The sequence below is a fragment of the Fundulus heteroclitus genome, chromosome 7, assembly GCF_011125445.2.
Source record: "Fundulus heteroclitus isolate FHET01 chromosome 7, MU-UCD_Fhet_4.1, whole genome shotgun sequence".
Classification (NCBI taxonomy): Eukaryota; Metazoa; Chordata; class Actinopteri; order Cyprinodontiformes; family Fundulidae; genus Fundulus; species Fundulus heteroclitus.
Window position 1 is genome coordinate 43,888,942 of NC_046367.1, and position 18,968 is coordinate 43,907,909.

Below are 18,968 nucleotides of genomic sequence, written 5' to 3' on the forward strand. Positions count from 1 at the left end.
CCTTTATTGTCCACTTTTAAAACACACCTTAAGACACATTTTTATTTCTTGGCTTTTAACACATGTTGAGACTTTTGCTCTTATTCCTTTTCATATTGTTAATATAATTTTATTTTTAAATGTTTATTTATTACTGTCTGTACAGAGTGCTGCCAGCTCAGCAGCACCAGGGCCATCATCATGCTGCTCCCTGCCCTCTCCGTCATGAAGCTCTGCAGGAGGAGCAGGACGTCCCTCTGCTCTCCGCTCTGCTTCAGCTCAAACAGCTGCAGCAGATCAACAGCTGGAAGAGCCGCTGCCTCTGGTCGTCTTGGTGCCTTTGCTCCACGGTGCTGCTGGAGGAAGGTGACTGATGACAGCCGTCCTCCGTGTTTCCATCCAGACGTGCAGCCATGGCTCCATGCGTCCATCCTTCCTGCCATGAATTCTTGTCTCTGTCCTCACATTGACCGATGATTATATGCCTCCTTCCATCTGTCCCTCCTTCAATGCATCCACTCATTCATGTGTGCTACTTGTTCATCTTCCATCCATCCATCCATCCATCCATCCATCCATCCATCCATCCATCCATCCATCCATCCATCCTTCCATCCATCTTTTTTACCAGTCTCTCACATAGTCTCAGTTTACTTCTCACTCACAAACTAGAGGAAGTTGATCAGAACCAGAACCGCATGAAGACTTTTTCAGTCGGTGGAACTTTGTTTCAGTTTTTTCTGATGTTCTCTTGTCTATCAGCCCTGATGCTGCTCACTCTGATGGAGGAAGAGCTGATCTCAGAGTACATTCTGGTCTTTATCCCAGACTCAACCAGTGACCTGCAGGGATCCAAGCAGGTAAGACGAATAAAACCCAAAGCTGCTGGAACATGTCTGAATCGTTGGCTTTCAGTCTTTGGCTGCAGCAAACAGACGTTTTTCACCATGAGGCGGTTTGATCAGTCCTCACATGTTTCCTCACAACATTTCCTCTCCTCTCCATCTGCAGCTGACCCAGGCCGTCCGCTGGCTGCTGGCCCGCTCTCCACCCCCCCCCCCTCCCTCTCTCCTGTCAAACCCTGGTGCAGCTCATGGAGGCCAGTCTGAGCCAGGAGTTCTGGCCCAGAGTTTTCTCCAACCTCCAGAACCGGGCGGCTGCACGGCTTCCCAGGCAGGAAGCGGCGCCTGTCGTCCGGCTCTATAACGCCGTCTTGGCTCACGTTGCCCACAGAGTCTCCTCCCAGGACCTCAGCGGCCTGTCGTGGCCCCCCGCCGAGTTCAGTCAGCCGGAGACCCGAGCGTTGGTCCCTCATCTGGGCTGGAACTCTGCGCAGCATCTCTCCTGGCTGCGTGGCGTTATCCTCAGTCTGCTGCTGCCAGAGTGGGAGGAGACACCTGCTGCAGGTAGGAGACCAACCAGGAGGAGAAATGCAGCGAGTCACATCAAGACTGCGCTTATTTAGCTGCTCTTTGCTCTCAGACTGCTGGCCAGATCTCTGCTCCTCCATCTTTGGTTACGCTGCTAAGATCCCAGCTTCACGTCACAGTCAGCCGCTCCTCATGTCCCGGCTGGAGAACCTTCTGGAAAGGGTCCGACTTCAGGCTCAGCACCCCCGACCCCCCCGATCCAGCCCAGCTGATGGAAACACTGACCTGGAAGAGCCGGGGGTTCAGATTCCCTGGGAGGATGTTGTGCTGATCTTCATGGACCACAAACTGAAAGACTGGCAGCCGCCCGGACCTCCTGCCTGTGGAGGTAAAAACCCAAACATGGTCCAGAACCTCCTCTCACCTCCTGAAGCTTTTCTTCTAGACGGCCAAACCTTCCTGAGGTCTGTTAAAGAGGATCAGTCTCTCCTCAGACCTCCTGAAGGTCTTTCAGAGTCAAACATTTTTATAGGAATATGTTTTTATGCTTCTTATCTTTGACCTTTGACCCCGTTTACCCACATATGTCCACCCAGCCGTGCATCTGACCATCCATGCCTCGGTTTTTCCTCTCTGCATCTCTCCTTCCAGCTGCTGAACTGAACAGAAAGAAATCAGGAGCTTTAATCAGGATGTATTTTGTGAATGTCCCTTCAGGTCTTCACGTGTCCTAAAATAAACTCTGTTTTCCTCCTTTTTAAAGACGCAGTGACCGAGGACCGCGAGATCCTGGTTTACTTCCCCACAGCTTCTCTGGAGGGTTTCAGACCTCCTGAAGAGTGGACGCAGGCCGTGGAAAAAACCCACAGAGAGAAGCAGCAGCAGAGGGACGGGTGAGGAAGCTGCTCAGATCCACCTCTTTGATACCAGAGATGTTTCCAGCAGCTTCAGGGTTTGTAAAAGAGATCAAAGCGAGGCTGAAGGACTCATTCTTTGCTCCAAACAGCCTCACAGACGCTAGTTTTCCACCTTGTTGACTTTAGAAGAGGAGATAAAGCAGAGAGGAGCGTTAGGATCCGTCCGTCAGTCGTCCTGACCTCTGCTGCTCCACAGCAACACGCTTTCTGGAACAAAGCCTCCAGAGCTGCTGGTTCTCCACAACCTTCACAAAGCTGCTGCTAGGAGATAAAATAATATCTGCTGCTGAGGATCAGGGGTCCAGAGTGCGGCCCCGGGGACTTTTTAGTTTTAATTAAGGCAAAATGATCACCGACAAATTAAAACTTTCTTAAAACAGTAAATGTTGGTGCAACACAAATAATTTATCCTCTGATACCCTGGAGTTCTGCTTTCTCCTTGATTTAATCATATTTTAATTAATTTATTAAAGTTTGCTAAATATGCATTTTTACAAACAGTAAATATATTTATTTCTGTCAGTTTCTATCAAGCCCAAAATAATAATCAAAAACTTGTTTTAGGTTTGGATGATTTCTACATCTTTACTGCAGAAATCTGACTGCTTTCATTTTTAATGAAAATATTACAAGTTTAGTTTGTAGCTGATCAGGTAGGAACAATAAAATAAATGTTCTTGGTTCTCGAGTGCTTCATAAAGTTTAGACCCCCTGCTGATGATGAAACAGAGAAATGACTTTCCTCCAGACTTTAATTATTCTCTTCTTCTGCGTTTAAAGTGTAAATATTGACTTGATTAAAGAAGCCAGACTCTTTATTTTCCTCCCTGTTTCCCCTCAGAGCGACTCAGGCTCCCTGCGTGCCGCCTCCTGCTCCGTCTCCAAGACAGAGGTTGTTCCAGAGCTCGGTGGAGGCCCCCGGGGCCCCGAGGCCCTGTCTGGACGTCACTCACAGCCCCTCAGCAGAGGAGCTGCTGGCCCACAAGGTCCTGCAGAGCTTGGAGGAAGAACAGGCTGAGAGCAAGAGGTAGAGATCAGTAAAATCTGCTGACTGCACTGCAGAAAGGGAACTAAAAGGAAAGTTTTCTGGAAATAAGAGAATTTGTCCTTGATTTGAGCAGCAAGTTTAAATGATCTGCCTGTGGAATAAGATTTTTGCTCTTAAAAGAGGAACAACTCATCTGCATCGTCTTATTTCAGGTGCTGTTTATCTAATTATCTTATTTTAAAGGTCAAAATACTAATTCCACTGGCAGATCATCTTATTTAGCTGCTGAAATCAAGGACAAATAAACTCAAGAACATTTTACTGACTTTTAGTTCCTTTTTGCTAACCGCTAGCCGCTAGCATGGTTGTGTTCAGTATCACCGGGTGATGTTACTCTGTTAGTTTGGTTGAAATCCTGTACTGAGAAGTGCCTAAAAAGGGAGAAAATCCTAAAATTCACCAAATCTGTAAAGCAGAAGTTTGTACAAGCTACTTAGAGCTACTTTCGGTTAGCAACATGCTAACCTTTAGCCGCTAGCATGGTTGTGTTCAGTATATCCGGGTGATTATACTCTGTCAGTTTGGTCCAAATCCTGTACTGGGAAGTGCCTCAAATAGGGGTGCCAATACTTAATGTCACCAAACGTGACCAAAGTTCATGGGTCAGATTGGCCTCCTTTAGCAACTCAGCCTCACCACATCTGGGCCCAGAACGCAACATTTGACCAAAATGGTCAGTAGCGCCATTTCCCACAGGTGGGTGGTGCTGTATTGGCCAATTGGGTCATGTCTGGGCATCATGCCAGGTCCTGTTGGAAGCAAAGGCCCAATAGGAAAGCATGTAAAACCGAAAATGGGACAGAAAAGTGACACATGGCTAAAAGTCACTTGAAAATTTTAAAATGTCAAGAGGAAGTGACTGTGCGAATTTCAGATTTCTACATTAATCACAGCAACTGCAGTGAGCGTCAAAAGTTGCCATTCTATCTCAATGGAGCCTCTCCCTCTGTCCCTCAGAGTTCCGTCGTCATGGAAACTCACTCACACCTGCAGCGCGCCATTCTACAGAAGTGCAAACACTTTGTGTCCGAGTCTGCCTATTGGATTATAATGGAGAACTTTGCCTCGAACAACGCTCCATATCTCCTTATCCGTAAATGGTAGAGACGTAATTTCTTCTGCGTTTAGTTCATAATGGATAGGGGAAGAAGACAAGCTATCGTTTTTTGCTGGAAAAAGTTTAATAAAGGCGTAAAAAATTATGATATAAAGGGGATTTTTATGGAATTTCAGAAATCCTCTTAAAACGGTCCCGAACAAATCGCTGTAGCTCAAAAAGTATGAGATATCAAAATAATTCTTTCACCGTGAGTATCAGCAGGCTTTTGAGGACTATGGTGCTCATTTTTATGTTTGTACAAGAATCGGTGTAGGCACAGCGACGATGTAAAAAAGTGGATGATGTGGGAAAATGCAGCTCCAAAGCATTTTTAGGATTTTTCACATTCGCTACTCCCGAACAAATTGTTTTTGCGGAAAAACCGTAACAGTTATCCACAAAATTCCTTTTTTGTGAGTGCCAGAAGGGTTGGGACATTCATGTGTTAAAGTCTCATGCCTATACATAAAACGGTTTAGGAGTAGCGACGATGCGAAATCATGTGATGTTTTGGATTTTCAGATGTCATTTTTTAAAAGCGCTCCATAGGAAATGAATGGGGGAGGTTTCGGGTTTGTGTTGCTCTGAGGTGATTTGCGAAAAATCTATAAATGCCACACTAATGAGGGTTACATTTAGTTAGTGTTGGTTCCTCCAGGGAGGTTCTGTTTGGGTTTGAAGAGTTTGGATCTTCTCTGTGGCAGACGGAGGTCGGAGCGATCTCTGCATGAAGCTGTTCAGTACAGAGGTCCGTTGGGTCTCATAAACCTCCTCCTGGGGCTTTTATTTGATCAGATTCTCAAAGAAGTGAGAATTGTATCCTAAACCAGAACCAAGATGGTTCTGACTTCTCAGAGCTGCATCTGGATCAGGTGAAGGGGACAGGCAGGAATCTGAGATAAAAACCCGTTTAGAGGTTTGAGTTTCTGTCCTGCAGCTGTGATAAAGTTTCCAGAACGGTTCTCCAAGGTTCTGGTACCACGTTAACGCTCCGTCTGTGCAGGAGCTTGAAGCAGCTGAGGCGCTGGCTGGACGGCGACCCGTTGGACCATCTGTCCACTCCGCTCTTCATGCCGTCCTCCACCCTGCTGTCCTCACCGACCACCATGAAGGTTGCTCCTTCAGGCCGGACCCAAGACGCTGCTGCAGCCACGCAGGTCTCCTCTCCTCCTCACCACTCCTTCCTTACCTTCATTTCTTCTTCTTCTGGGCTTATTCTGTTAGTTCTGGTCTTCTTGTCCTCCCAGAGGCCTGAGCTGGATCAGCGTGTGGACGGGCCTTCCTGGTCCAAAGCGCCTCCGGTACCGCTAGCTCGGAGGCTGCAGGACCTGGAGCGTCAGATCCTGGCGAGCAGAGAGGAGGAGCTGGCCTGCAGGCTGAAGCTGAGCGGGCTGCTGAGCATCGTGGACGACTGAAGAGGTTCTAGATGGAGCGCTTGCTTCTGGGCTCCATCATGGCTTTAGTTTTTATCATCAGCTGAAATAAAATCAGCATTTTTAGGAATATGGGCTTAAATGTTTTGTTTGGGTTTGTTCCTTTTTAGAGTCGTTACAGTCGGGTTTGTTTCTTTTATTGGACTCAGATGTTAAATTAATGTGTTGAAGTCCTTTTATTTTCCACTGGGCTCAGATATTAAAGAGAGATTTTCATGTTAAACTTCAGTTTGTCTGTTTATTGGATCCATAAAGAGGTCATGTGACTCGTTTTATCTAAGGGGGTTAAACTGCTGTCACAGGAACAGAAGCAGAGATCATCAGTGTGGTTCTGGAGGGTCCAGTTCTTGAGCTACACAGCATCAATGACTGAAGAAACGTCAGGATTTTACTTTCTTTGTCTCCTGTCTCCCTGATTATATCTTTAAAACTTCTTCTCTAACGAGGTTTCAGTGGAAACTGTAAGTTAGAAAACTCCATCAGAGACTTAAGTTCCTTAAAACAGTGGCTTCTTCTCCTGATTAGAGAAAACTGAAGGAACTCGTGCAGCAGAAGTTCCTCCAACCTCAAAAGAAAGAACCAAACTGGTCAATGAGTCTAAAAGCCTCCATGAGATTATCAGTCTGAATAATAAATAAAAAACTGAACAGAACGTTTCTACTTTTGTGGTTTGAACAACATAGTTGGGCTGAAAAATAATCTTTACTCCTGAGAATAAAAATGTTTTCATGATCTTATGGAAACTAGATTAGGTTTTTTTTAAGAAAAAGTGTTATTTTATTCCATAGATATTTGTTTTTTATATAAGTTTAAAATCTACCAAATTTATGACCATTTAAAATATTTTATCAGCTCATTAGAACAGGAACATATTCTGGTAGATCTGGACTGGATTCAGCAGAACTGAACATCTGTAGAAATTGATAAAATGGATACAATCCAGACTGACTGGATGCAGAATCTTAGCCAGTCATCATCATCACCATCATCATCATCCAGGAAATATCGCATTCCTGAAACCTCGTTTCCTCTAATTCTCCCATCTTCACGGTCTTCCAACAGCACCAATGCCTCCACCGTGCACGACTGTTTAATTGCTGCTCTGGCACATCTGTGAAGGCTCCATTACTGCTGAACGCTACATCCAGGTTCTGGAGCAACATCTGCTGCCATCCAAGCAACGTCTTTTTCAGGGACGTCCTGCTTATTTCAGCCAGACAACGTTGATCCACAGTCTGCTCCTGTTACAACAGCGTGGCTTCGTAGAGAAAGAGTCCAGGTTCTAGACGGTTCTGCAGTCCAGACCCGTCTCCTGTTGACAATGTGTGGCTCATCATGAAGCACAAAATACAACAACAGAGACCCCCGACTGTTGAGACACTGAAGTAGTCCATCAAGCAGGAATGGGAAAGATTTCCTCCTAAAAGCTTCAACAATCAGTGTCCTCAGCTCCCAGAAGCTTATTGGCTGTTAAAAGGAAAAGTGAAGCAACACCGTGGTAAACAGAACCTGTTTAGCTTTTAGGAACGTGTTGCAGGGCTCAGATGAAAAATATTTGTAAAAAAAAAACAAAACAACAGTTTATCATTTTGAACATTAAACTTGTTTTTGTTGCATATTCTACATAAGCTGAACAGGATTTTCAAATCATATTTTATTTCTATTTACGTTTAAAACAACGTCCAACTTCATTGGAACTGGGTTTATATTTTAATAACTGGACCAGCATCTCTGTCAACAAAGTTATTTATTCTCATCATCAGGTATTTATACTAGAATCCACTGATTTACCACAGAATCAGCTCTGAATTATAGACCACAGTACATCATTCTTCCATCAGCGATGTCCTCCATAAAGATAAATATTTTCTTCTGTAGAACCAAAAATCAGGGATTAAAACTACATGTTGACACATTTTAACAACATTTTCTTTCCTAAAAACTGTTAATGGAAATAATTCACAGCAACAAAAACAGAAAATGATTCTCAGTAAAAACAATTCAATCAAACTGGACCAACTCTGGGTTTCTCCCCAACTCTACGGCTCCTTTCAGGACCGCTTCCTGGGGTCTAAGAGGACACAGGACTTTATACTGATGTCCAAACTGATCAGTGATGAACTGACGGAGCATCTGGCTCTCAGCAAGGCCTCCCACTAACACAATAAACCCAATGTTGTAGTTTTTATTTAATACAGATTTGAGATTCTAAGTGATGGTCTGCAGACTGTCATCAAAGAAAGACCTCAGTTTGTCTCTGGAGATCTTGATGACTCCATCCTCCCAGGAAGCTCCTTCTACTGAAGCAAAGAACGTTTCAATGTCTTTCTCTCTCTGAGCTCGTTCTCTCAGGGTATCTGGGCAGCTGATCTGAACATCTTCATCTAAATGGTGGAGACAGTTAAATTCAAACTTTATTTTCTGAACCTCTGTGGGGAAGTTTTGTTTATATTCTCTCCAGACTCCATCAGAGAAAATTTCTTCGAGGAACTCCAGGAATTTTTTCTCTCCCATATACTGTAGAGCTCCACTGAACAGCTTCTTCAAGGCTCCTCCTTCCAGGACTTCATGAACAGTGTAGCGATAACTTTGATCTTTTGACAAACAGGAAGAGAATAAAACAGAATAAAGGAGAAATCTCAGAAAACAACTTATTTCACATTCAAACTCACATCCAGCAAACATTAATCTAAAAGTTTACATCAATCCTCATTTTTCTGGATTCTTAGTGTGAACAAAGATTTTAAAGCTCATCTGTCAATAAACATTTAAATAACCGTGTTTAACATTTACCTCCACAGTCGACAACAAGATACCGTTTTCTGTCTGGGTTTCTGGTCTCCAGCAGAACTTTGGTTCCTCCTGGTTCCTTCTTAAAGTGAACTGCCACCTGATCTTGGTTCTGGGTCTCCAGCAGAACTCTGGTTTCTCCTGGTTCTGGACCTCTTGCTGGATCTGTTCAAACACAGAAACCTCAGTGAGCTGCAGGATGAAACATGTTCAGTGTTTTCAGCTTAAGGCTCAGCTGGAGGTTTTTAGGTCGGTTTATTTCTCACCGTCTCTGTCACCACCCAGAGGAAAACTTTTTTGCTCAGGATAGTCTTTTCTTGATCTCTCAAGACAGTACGGAGATCTCAATTGAATATCTTTATGAGATTTCTTCAATCTGAATTGTGTATCTTTTTGAGATCACCTCAATCTGAATTATTGCTCCTAAACCCCCCCTTAGGAGCAAAATTGAGATATTGTGAGACTGACTTTTTGAGACTTGTAGGAGAAATGATAGTCATAGATAAGATCTCATCATTGGATCTTTTTTATTTCATTCATGTCTTGCTTATTGCTCCTAAAAAGCCGGTTGGAGCACTAAAGAGTTAAAATACAGATCTCAATTGCCTGTCTTCTTGAGATCATCTCAATCTGAATTATTGCTCCTAAATCACACCTTGGAGAAAAACTGAGATCATAGGAGATCTCAGGATTCCATCTTTATGATCTCATTCATGTCTTACTTATTGCTCCTAAAAAGCCAGGAGGAGCACTAAAGAGTTGTAAGACGGAGCTCAATTGCTTCTCTTCTTGAGATCACCTCAATCTGAATTATTGCTCCTAAACCCCTCCCGTTAGGAGAAAAACTGAGATAATGTCAGAATGACTTTGAGACTAAGGTAAGAGAAAATCTCTTTTCTGAGTAAGTTTAAAAAGACATCAGAAAAAACAAATGCAACAACTAATAAACTGAGAACAGTTGTGCCTTCCTGCCAGGTGCTTTTATTGATAAATTCTGATATTAACTTTTGAATTTGCAGCAATAATAATCGATTATCAGTTTTTGCTTTTCTCCTTATTAAAGCATAAAGCAGTAGTTGACTGGGTTTATTAATGGATCTGATATAAATAGCTGTCCTTTACTGGCTTGTGAATAGTCACATTAGAAAGCTCTGTATTCATCACTTTGTTTTGACACAATAAAATATGGATAAATGTAGCTTTATCTAGCCTCACTTTTATTGTGTAGAATACACATACTTTTAATTAGCCTTACGAGTGTCGAATTTAAATTTATTTTAATTACATTTAATTCAAATACATAAAGGCATAGGTACTTTTGCAGTCACAGGCCCTGTTTAGAGTACTTAAACGGTGTAATTCCCATGACGCACCACTAGTAGCGCTGTGATTTTTCAAGCTCCGGGTCAAATTGCCCAGAAGAAGAAAACAGCGGCTGGCGGAGGACTGTTTCGGCTGCAAACTGTTGTAAATAAACCCACAGCTATAGCTGAAAGCCCCCCCTAAGCAACAGTTAAACCTTGTAGTGTGTAAATGGAGAGTACAAAGGCAACGCAAACCTGTTTTCACCGTGTAAACAGAGCCAGAGACTGTACTACAGGGCTGCAACTTGTGTTTCCATAGCATAGTTGTTAAATATAAATAACTGCCGAATTGATAAAATTTCAAGTAGAGGACTTGCTGTATATGCACGACTTACCTTGTCACTCCTCAGTGCAGAAATACATTCCTCCGACAAATGACGACTTTTTAAAAAGAAATAAAAGGCGCCCCTCCGTCTCTCCTCTTCTCCATGACACTCAAATATCCCGCGAGCTGATGCCGGGGTATGTTGCGTTGTTATGATGAGACAATTATCTGGTTTTAGCAAAATAAGTCTCTCATTAAAACAAGAAACCTTTGCCGTTAAAGGGAGAAAGTTATATAGTTGTAACAAGTTGCCTTATCAGCCGTCTGGAAGCAAAACGCTTTGGTAAAATCCTTGAAAGTCACGTGACCTCCCACAGCCGGAAGAGGCAGCCTGTGTGCCTGTGAGCCTGCGCTCAGGGCAGTATGTGAGCCTTTGAGCCTGTGAGTCTGCGCAAGGGGACACAAATCGAAAAGATACGCATACAAATCCTTCCACGCATTTGTGCATCTCACGCGGCAGAACAGTAGCAAAAATCACGTGTGTAAAGAGAGCCAACCGAAAAAACCGCTTGACTTGTAACCAATGATTTGTCTGTATTTCTGGGTCTTGAAGCAAAAACACTTCAGACACAAGTGTCTCTGTGTGTGCTTACAGATTGATCTACACATTTGCGAATCTCAGTACACATTTGCAGATCTGAATACAGATTTGTGGATTTTTTACACATTTGCAAATCTCTGTACACATTTGCAGATCTGAATACAGATTTGTGGATTTTTTACACATTTGCAAATCTCTGTACACATTTGCAGATCTGAATACAGGTTTGTGGATTTTTTACACATTTGCAAATCTCTGTACACATTTGCAGATCTGAATACAGATTTGTGGATTTTTTACACATTTGCAAAACGGATTACACACAAGTAGTTTTACACATTTGCAGATTGTTGTACAGACACTCAAATCTTCTCACACATTTACAAATCCCACTGCACACGCACAAATCGAGATACAGACACACAACTCTCCACACACATTTGCAAATGTTAAAGCTACTATTTTAGCCCCATACGCGAGTCGGTCCGCTCCTCCTCCTCCTCCTTGGAGGTTTGAATTTCAAACTGACACTTTGAGCGGGACAGTCCAGTCGGTAGGTCTGCAGTCTCTGAAGTGGCACCTGACATTGTGCAGTGGAAGTTGTCTGGAGTGAAGGTAAGTTTTGAACTTCTTATATATAAGTTCGTTTTGTAACCGTCGACAGCATTATACATCGATATGTCAATTTATTTTAATTTTGGGCGGTAAATTTTGAACGACCATGCAATCTCGAATCAAGCTAGCTACTAACATTACAAGTAGCATGGTTTCCTTTGATTTTTAGCACGCACAAGTTGTCACATATCAACATCACACTTGGAAATTGGTATCAATGTTGTGTTTGTGAAAATGTCCATATAAATTAACCTTTTAAGTAAGAGCGGCCACTGCAGTGTTTCCCGCAGGAATTTGCTTATGCGAGGCGGACCGACTCGCGGAGCGGGGGGGGGGGGGGGCGGGGGGGGCGGGGGACGGACCGACTCGCGGAGCGGGGGGGTGGACGACACGTTTTCCGCGGACCGACTCGGGGAGCGGGGGTATCCATGTGTTTTTTTCCATGCCATTCACGCACGCGCGGAAGCGCGTGTTAACGTCACTTTTTTTTTTTTTTTTTTGGAATGTTGGCGTGGCGGTAGCGTGAGTTTGGTATGCTAACATGTAGCATACCAAAATTATGCTAACCACACAAACAAGGTGTCATATGAAAGTAGAGACTCTGCTGCGCACTCCCGCCGCGCCATGTATTTCATTTTTCACGCTGAAAAAATTATAATACATTTATCTGTTCTGTATAAAAGCTTCTGACCATGGTGAAGTTAGTTTCAGGTTGGATATTCGACACTGCTGAATCTACACGACTATGTCTGACCAACCTGAAACTAACTTCACCATTAACAGCGGTGACGGTAAGAAAGCCGGTGAATCAGATCAGACGTTAGTTTATGATTTGTTCACAGCGGTTACGTTCAGCAGTACAAGACATCTAGAAGTAGAGTCTTTTATTGATGAGTAAAGACAGTTTAGTTATTTGAAGAAACATGATCTGAAGAAGACATGTTTAGTTTAATAAGCCCAGTATGGACTGACTACAGGGTTTCCCGCAGCGCTATCTTGGCGATTAAAAAAAAAAAACGAACTCATGCATGTTAATGTGACGTTAACACGGGTTTTTTTTTTTTTGTTGCTCTCGTGTGTGAATAGCAGGGAAAAAACACATAGATAACCAACCCCCGCACCGCACCGCACAAAACTTGTCGTCTCCTCCCCCCCGCTCCGCGAGTCGGTCCGCTCCTCCTCCTCGCAACCCCCCCCCCCCCCCTCCTCCGCGAGTCGGCAGAACTTGTCTCTACACCCCCCCCCCCCCACTCACCGCCTCGCATAAGCAAATTCATGCGGGAAACACTGGTGACTATATATACGTAAATGTATGTATGTATATAAGTGTTAGAGTGTGTGTAATTTTCACTGTTGCTGCACTTTGCATGAAATCATAGTCATATGGATATCGAGATATTTGGGTTCAATATTGAGATGCGATCATTTGGCCATGAAGCCTAGAGGGTTTGGTTTTTCTTGCATTTCTTATCTTGTATGTGATATATGAAAGTATTAGATTGCTAACATCATGCTTTTTAAACTGCCATTTACAGAATGACATCATCCAAATCAAAAAGACAGAGGTTACCTTCAACCAAAATGAAAGATCATGTACAGCTGGGAACTGAGGAGGAAGAGGAGGCAGCTGGTGAGTTATTGTTAATTTACTTACTGTTATTTTTTACTTTTAACTTATCAATTGGTAATTAAAGGAAAGTATAAGTAGAATAGCTGATTTTTAAAGATCCCCTACATGCTAAACTGTATACAGTATAAACCACTTGAATAATAATTTGAGTCTACTATGGTCTTTCCACAGAAACATTCAATTGTCTTGTTAGAAATCCTTAAAATTGTATCAACACCTTTTCACACTTTAAAAAATGCACAATCAATTAGCATATATATTTAATATATAATAATATATATACATTTAGCTGCTAGACTCAAGATGTGTCTTAATTCACTGTCAAGCAGCGGCGGCACCAGAAAATTATTATTGGGGGGGGGGGCAATGGCCACAACAAATACCAACAAATAAATAATACTATAATAGATATAGATTTACTGTTCCCGGGCTAATATACTACATATTGTGAAATGCACATTACTAAATGTTTATCATATAACAAACACAAGCACATTTAACTACTTGTATTTAATGAATCAACAAATGCCAAACAAGCTCAAAAAACAATACAAATCATAGCCACCACAGAGAACATTTGTGGATTCACTAGAGTGTAACTGAGAATTGTAGCACAGTGTATAGTTACAGTATACTCGTGTATAGTGTAATACAGTATACTCTTACCACTGTCTCTTAACTCACTAAATCTTTTTTCTCTCTGCTTCTGTTCTCCTCTCCTTCACTCCACACCTCTCTTCCTCTCCTCTTCCCTTCTCTTCTTCTCTCAGTGTACAGTATGTGCATTGGAAACAAGTTGGCTGCTCATCTCAGAGGGCTAACCATAACTAAATCTGAAATCTTTAAGTTAAAAAAAGTTATGTAAATTAAAACTCAATATAAAAGCAGGATTTATATCGATATTATAGGACATATCTTGTGTTCTTTTGAAATGTATTGTTGTGAAATATGACATGTTAACTGTGACACGGTTTTTGGTTTATTTTAGGTCACTTTGCATTTGTCACTTTTGAGGATGGCTACACTGCCAAAATCTTCAAAACATGTGACATTCTGGATGCGAATGACAGCCCCATTGGACAGTTGGATGTCTTGAGGCCAGGAGAAAGGGTCCTAGCCAGATGGAGTGATGGGAGATTTTACAGTGCCACTGTGAATTATATTGGGCCAAATACAGGCATGCAAAAAAAACCCCAAAAAGGACATAAGAAAGAATATCCCTGCAGATGTATATTATCGCCAGCACTCCTCCCCCAAGCTGACTGATGTCCACTCTTCAACAAACGTCAGCCCCCACTTTTTGCCATCGCCTCCTGTCCAGGGGCCTCCTTCCCAAGGCCACGTTTTGCCATCGCCTCCTTCAACCAATATTCTGATTCCTTCCAAAACCAAGATGATGCTAGTTCAGACTTCTCGCCCTGAGACAGATGAACATCTGAACACAAGTTCATCTTCTTGTGCAAGCACCCTAATAGTTGACAGAAGCCATCAAAGTGAATATGGAGAACCCATTGAGGATGAAGCACAGAGTGACAGAAGGTCCTGGCAGCCATGTCAGAGGTGTGGTCCAGAGTTCAGAAAACTTGAAAAAGAGAAGAAGAGGATGGAAGACATTCTCTGCAGCATAAGTAAGTCTATAATGTTAACTCTATTGTGGTTAATAGTACCTTTTGATAACCAAGGGTGTATACTGTCATTAAGAGCTGTACATCAACACTTCTTTTATCCTTTTTGTTTTTCAGAGCCAGAAGACATCAGAGTGGCTCGAGGATTTCTTAAAAATGTTGCTCTGTACCAGGAGAGCCCTGCAGCCTTGATCCACCCGTCACAGAAGGGTCTTCAGGAGCTCTTTCCCAATAGTGGCCTGTTCCTGTCATCCTTCAAGCTTGCCTCCATAATGCACCAATGTGACCATGACAGCCTTCGACTTTTCCATCTCCTTTTTGAACACTTCTTCACCGCAGAGGAGTGCACCAATGCAGTGGCTTTCGGACGACATGGCAAGATACCAGAGGGGAAGCAGCTGCTTGACCAAAGCAAAGTTGATGGAATTCTGAGTGAGTAGTTTTTCTGGTGTAATGACTGCAATGTTGTAGCTACTTTCTAGTATTTTGTCTGCTTGATTTGTTGTACACTAGTTACTTGATTGTTGTTGTTTTTTTGAGTAAATATATTTTTAATATGATTAGATTATGAAAGTCTACAGTGGCCGACAAGGGTCAAACGGACAGCAACGGCCCAATACGTCTCAGTTTGAGAAAACAGCTTCAAGTACAGAAACGATGCAAAATCACAAACTCAAACACAACTCTAAACGAGGCACAAAACGAGGAACGTGTTGCAAATGAAAAAACGCATCATTCAAAATTCATCATCATCAAACGCACTGCAAATGGAGAAACGATCTGTAAACCGAGAAACGATCTGCAAACGAAAAACGCTTTTATTTATATATGTTTGCATGTAGATTAGCCTGCTTGATATAGGTATGGGAGACTGTGATAAGAGGGCTTTTTAATGTATTATTAAAACTGGTGTTTTATATCAAGCAGGCTAATCTATATATATATATATATGTGTGTGTGTATGTATGTGTATATATATGTGTATGTATGTGTATATATATGTGTATGTATGTGTATATGTATGTGTATGTATGTGTATATATATGTGTATGTATGTGTATATGTATGTGTATGTATGTGTATATGTCTATCTCTATCTCTCTTGTATCTCTGTCTCTATCTCTCTGTATCTCTCTCTCTGTCTGTCTCTCTCTCTGTCTCTCTCTCTGGTCTCTCTCTATCTATGTCTCTCTCTCTCTGTCTCTCTCTCTCTGTCTTCTCTGTCTCTCTCTCCGTGTCTCTCTCTCTCTTCTCTCTGTCTCTCTCTGTCTCTGTCTCTCTCTGTATCTCTCTGTCTCTGTCTCTCTCTGTCTCTCTGTCTCTCTCGTCTCTCTGTCTCTCTCTGTCTCTGTCTCTCTCTGTCTCTGTCTCTCTGTCTCTCTCTCTCTCTCTCTCTGTGTCTCTCTGTCTCCTTCTCTCTCTCTCTCTCTCGTCTGTCTGTCTCTCTCTCTTGTCTGTCTGTCTGTGTCTCTCTCTCTCTCTCTCTCTCTCTCTCTCTCTCTCTCCTCTCTCTCTCTCTCTCTGTCTGTCTGTGTGTGTGTCCCTCTCTCTCTGTCTGTCTGTGTGTCTCTCTCTCCCCCCTCCCCCCCTCCCTCTCTCTCTCTCTCTCTCTCTTCTCTCTCTCTCTCTCCCCCCCCCCTCTCTCCCTCTCTCTCTCTCTCTCCTCTCTCTCTCTCTCTCTACTCTCTCCTCTCTCTGTCTGTCTCTCTCTGTCTCTCTCTGTGTGTGTCTCTCTCCTCTCTCTCTCTCTCTCTCTGTGTGTGTCTCTCTCTCTGTGTGTGTCTCTCTCTCTGTCTCTCTGTCTCTCTCTCTCCTCTCTCTCTCTCTCTCTCTGTGTCCTCTCTCTCTCTCTGTCTCTCTCTGTGTCTCTCTCTCTCTCTCCTCTCCTCTGTCTGTCTCTCTCTCTCTCTCTCTCTCTTCTCTCTGTGTGTGTCTCTCTCTCTCTCTCTCTCTCTCTCTTCTCTCTCTTGTGTGTGTGTGTGTCTCTCTCTCTCTCTCTCTCTCTCTCTCTCTCTCTCTCTCTAACATCACGTAAAAGTCATATTACCGTTCCTGCTGTATTTTCATACACCGTTGTGATTTAATTTATTTATTTTATTATTTTGCGATAGTCAGCTGTTCTGTTTCTCTCCATCCCGTGTGTCTCTCTATTGAGCTGTTACGCTGAGGGCTCCCCCTGCAGGTTTGGAGCATGCAGCGTTTTTCGTTTGGAGATCGTTTCTCGGTTTGCAGATCGTTTCTCCATTTGCAGTGCGTTTGATGATGATAAATTTTTGATGATGCGTTTTTTCATTTGCAACACGTTCCTCGTTTTGTGCCTCGTTTAGAGTTGTGTTTGAGTTTGTGATTTTGCATCGTTTCTGTACTTGAAGCTGTTTTCTCAAACTGAGACGTATTGGGCCGTTGCTGTCCGTTTGACCCTTGTCGGCCACTGTAGACTTTCATAATCTAATCATATTAAAAATATATTTACTCAAAAAAACAACAACAATCAAGTAACTAGTGTACAACAAATCAAGCAGACAAAATACTAGAAAGTAGCTACAACATTGCAGTCATTACACCAGAAAAACTACTCACTCAGAATTCCATCAACTTTGCTTTGGTCAAGCAGCTGCTTCCCCTCTGGTATCTTGCCATGTCGTCCGAAAGCCACTGCATTGGTGCACTCCTCTGCGGTGAAGAAGTGTTCAAAAAGGAGATGGAAAAGTCGAAGGCTGTCATGGTCACATTGGTGCATTATGGAGGCAAGCTTGAAGGATGACAGGAACAGGCCACTATTGGGAAAGAGCTCCTGAAGACCCTTCTGTGACGGGTGGATCAAGGCTGCAGGGCTCTCCTGGTACAGAGCAACATTTTTAAGAAATCCTCGAGCCACTCTGATGTCTTCTGGCTCTGAAAAACAAAAAGGATAAAAGAAGTGTTGATGTACAGCTCTTAATGACAGTATACACCCTTGGTTATCAAAAGGTACTATTAACCACAATAGAGTTAACATTATAGACTTACTTATGCTGCAGAGAATGTCTTCCATCCTCTTCTTCTCTTTTTCAAGTTTTCTGAACTCTGGACCACACCTCTGACATGGCTGCCAGGACCTTCTGTCACTCTGTGCTTCATCCTCAATGGGTTCTCCATATTCACTTTGATGGCTTCTGTCAACTATTAGGGTGCTTGCACAAGAAGATGAACTTGTGTTCAGATGTTCATCTGTCTCAGGGCGAGAAGTCTGAACTAGCATCATCTTGGTTTTGGAAGGAATCAGAATATTGGTTGAAGGAGGCGATGGCAAAACGTGGCCTTGGGAAGGAGGCCCCTGGACAGGAGGCGATGGCAAAAAGTGGGGGCTGACGTTTGTTGAAGAGTGGACATCAGTCAGCTTGGGGGAGGAGTGCTGGCGATAATATACATCTGCAGGGATATTCTTTCTTATGTCCTTTTTGGGGTTTTTTTGCATGCCTGTATTTGGCCCAATATAATTCACAGTGGCACTGTAAAATCTCCCATCACTCCATCTGGCTAGGACCCTTTCTCCTGGCCTCAAGACATCCAACTGTCCAATGGGGCTGTCATTCGCATCCAGAATGTCACATGTTTTGAAGATTTTGGCAGTGTAGCCATCCTCAAAAGTGACAAATGCAAAGTGACCTAAAATAAACCAAAAACCGTGTCACAGTTAACATGTCATATTTCACAACAATACATTTCAAAAGAACACAAGATATGTCCTATAATATCGATATAAATCCTGCTTTTATATTGAGTTTTAATTTACATAACTTTTTTAACTTAAAGATTTCAGATTTAGTTATGGTTAGCCCTCTGAGATGAGCAGCCAACTTGTTTCCAATGCACATACTGTACACTGAGAGAAGAAGAGAAGGGAAGAGGAGAGGAAGAGAGGTGTGGAGTGAAGGAGAGGAGAACAGAAGCAGAGAGAAAAAAGATTTAGTGAGTTAAGAGACAGTGGTAAGAGTATACTGTATTACACTATACACGAGTATACTGTAACTATACACTGTGCTACAATTCTCAGTTACACTCTAGTGAATCCACAAATGTTCTCTGTGGTGGCTATGATTTGTATTGTTTTTTGAGCTTGTTTGGCATTTGTTGATTCATTAAATACAAGTAGTTAAATGTGCTTGTGTTTGTTATATGATAAACATTTAGTAATGTGCATTTCACAATATGTAGTATATTAGCCCGGGAACAGTAAATCTATATCTATT

The 18,968-nt window shown here is 42.6% G+C and overlaps 1 protein-coding gene and 1 long non-coding RNA gene across 2 annotated transcripts in view; one reads left to right on the top strand and one right to left on the bottom strand.

Moving 5' to 3' along the window:
• Positions 1 to 1,044: 1,044 nt before the first annotated feature.
• The window catches only part of LOC118563792 (germinal-center associated nuclear protein-like), a 112,266-nt gene continuing 94,342 nt past the window's right edge, over positions 1,045 to 18,968 (top strand). The window contains exons 1-3 of the mRNA XM_036139725.1: positions 1,045 to 1,385; positions 1,462 to 1,737; positions 2,113 to 2,242. Of these exons, the coding sequence (XP_035995618.1) occupies positions 1,073 to 1,385; positions 1,462 to 1,737; positions 2,113 to 2,242 (719 nt within the window). The 5' untranslated portion in view covers positions 1,045 to 1,072. The remainder of the gene's footprint in view (positions 1,386 to 1,461; positions 1,738 to 2,112; positions 2,243 to 18,968) is intronic.
• LOC118563801 overlaps positions 8,631 to 18,968 on the bottom strand; it is a 55,429-nt gene continuing 45,091 nt past the window's right edge. The window contains exon 3 of the long non-coding RNA XR_004931447.1: positions 8,631 to 8,801. This is a non-coding gene — a long non-coding RNA (uncharacterized LOC118563801). The remainder of the gene's footprint in view (positions 8,802 to 18,968) is intronic.